Genomic DNA, 1,229 nt, shown 5'->3' with positions numbered 1-1,229 from the left:
GATGGAGGATCAGGACAGTGGGGGTCTGCGATGGAGGATCAGGACAGTGGGGGTCTGCGATGGAGGATCAGGACTGTGAGGGTCTGCGATGGAGGATCAGGACTGTGGGGGTCTGCGATGGAGGATCAGGACTGTGAGGGTCTGCGATGGAGGATCAGGACTGTGGGGGTCTGAGATGGAGGATCAGGACTGTGAGGGTCTGCGATGGAGGATCAGGACTGTGGGGGTCTTGAAGAGTAAAACCTTTTGAATGTTTTTCTCTGTGTTTGTGTTTCTGCAGCCCTCAGACCCGGAGCGGAGCCTCCAGAGGGGTCAGACCTTCAACAGCAGCACCGGCAGATACACGGCGCCGCTCTCCGGGTTCTACCAGTTCACCGCCAGCCTCCTGATAGGTTGGTCCCAGCAGAACTCCTCCTGATCCTGATTTAATGTTTCAGGTTACTAATGAACCCGTACAACTGATCCGCGTGTCTCGTCCAATCATCTGTCTTTACGTGTTTCAGAGTCCGGGGACAAAGTCCAGGTCCGGGTCAGAGACAGCGTCAGAGCGGCGATCTGCATCGAGTCTCTCTGTCTGAACAGGCTGTGAGTTTCTGTATGAGAATAAAATACAAAAAAAGAACAGAGATGACCCGTTCTAAAACAGGACCGGTTCCTGATTCATCTCCTCTTTGAAGATCCATTGAAGTGTTTCCTGTTCTGTGGTTCAGGTCCGTGGAGTCTGTGACGGGCGCTGCGGCAGCTGGAGGAACCTTTACAATCTTACTGACAGGAACGCTTTACCTGCAGGTACGACTCACCTGAGTGATGTCATCAGAACTGGTGGGACAGAACTGGTTTTGGACTGCAGGGATGTCTCCAGAATCTGTTGCAGAAGATGGCTTGTTTCACAAACCACCCAAAGGACTAAACTGACTGATCCAGAACCAGGACTCGATTGAGATTCTTCCCGAGTTCTGCAGTAAAACTAAACACGTCATTCCAAACAGAACCTTAATGCTGAAGGGAAGGAATATTATTCCTCTGTGAAGAGAACGTCACTCTGTCTGATATACGCCAACACTCAGAAACCACACATAGACCTCCTAAAGTTCTGTAGACCTCCTGTAGTTCAGCAGACCTCCTGTAGTTCTGTAGACCTCCTGTAGTTCTGTAGACCTCCTGTAGTTCTGTAGACCTCCTGTAGTTCTGTAGACCTCCTAAAGTTCTGCAGACCTCCTGTAGTTCTG

The 1,229-nt window shown here is 50.8% G+C and overlaps 2 protein-coding genes across 2 annotated transcripts in view; one reads left to right on the top strand and one right to left on the bottom strand.

Annotated features, from left to right (window-relative positions):
• Positions 1–1,229, bottom strand: part of wdr33 (WD repeat domain 33) — a gene marked incomplete in the record, with an annotated part of 21,955 nt that overhangs the window by 5,367 nt on the left and 15,359 nt on the right.
• The window catches only part of si:ch1073-184j22.1 (erythroferrone), a 5,326-nt gene that overhangs the window by 1,867 nt on the left and 2,230 nt on the right, over positions 1–1,229 (top strand). Inside the window, exons 2-4 of the mRNA XM_017405408.3 lie at positions 281–392; positions 504–585; positions 711–789. Coding sequence (XP_017260897.1) covers positions 281–392; positions 504–585; positions 711–789 — 273 coding nt within the window. The remainder of the gene's footprint in view (positions 1–280; positions 393–503; positions 586–710; positions 790–1,229) is intronic.

Source organism: Kryptolebias marmoratus, unplaced genomic scaffold (assembly GCF_001649575.2).
Source record: "Kryptolebias marmoratus isolate JLee-2015 unplaced genomic scaffold, ASM164957v2 Scaffold41, whole genome shotgun sequence".
Lineage (NCBI taxonomy): Eukaryota > Metazoa > Chordata > Actinopteri > Cyprinodontiformes > Rivulidae > Kryptolebias > Kryptolebias marmoratus.
Note: the sequence above shows the minus strand (reverse complement) of the source record. Positions and strands in the feature narration are given on the sequence as shown.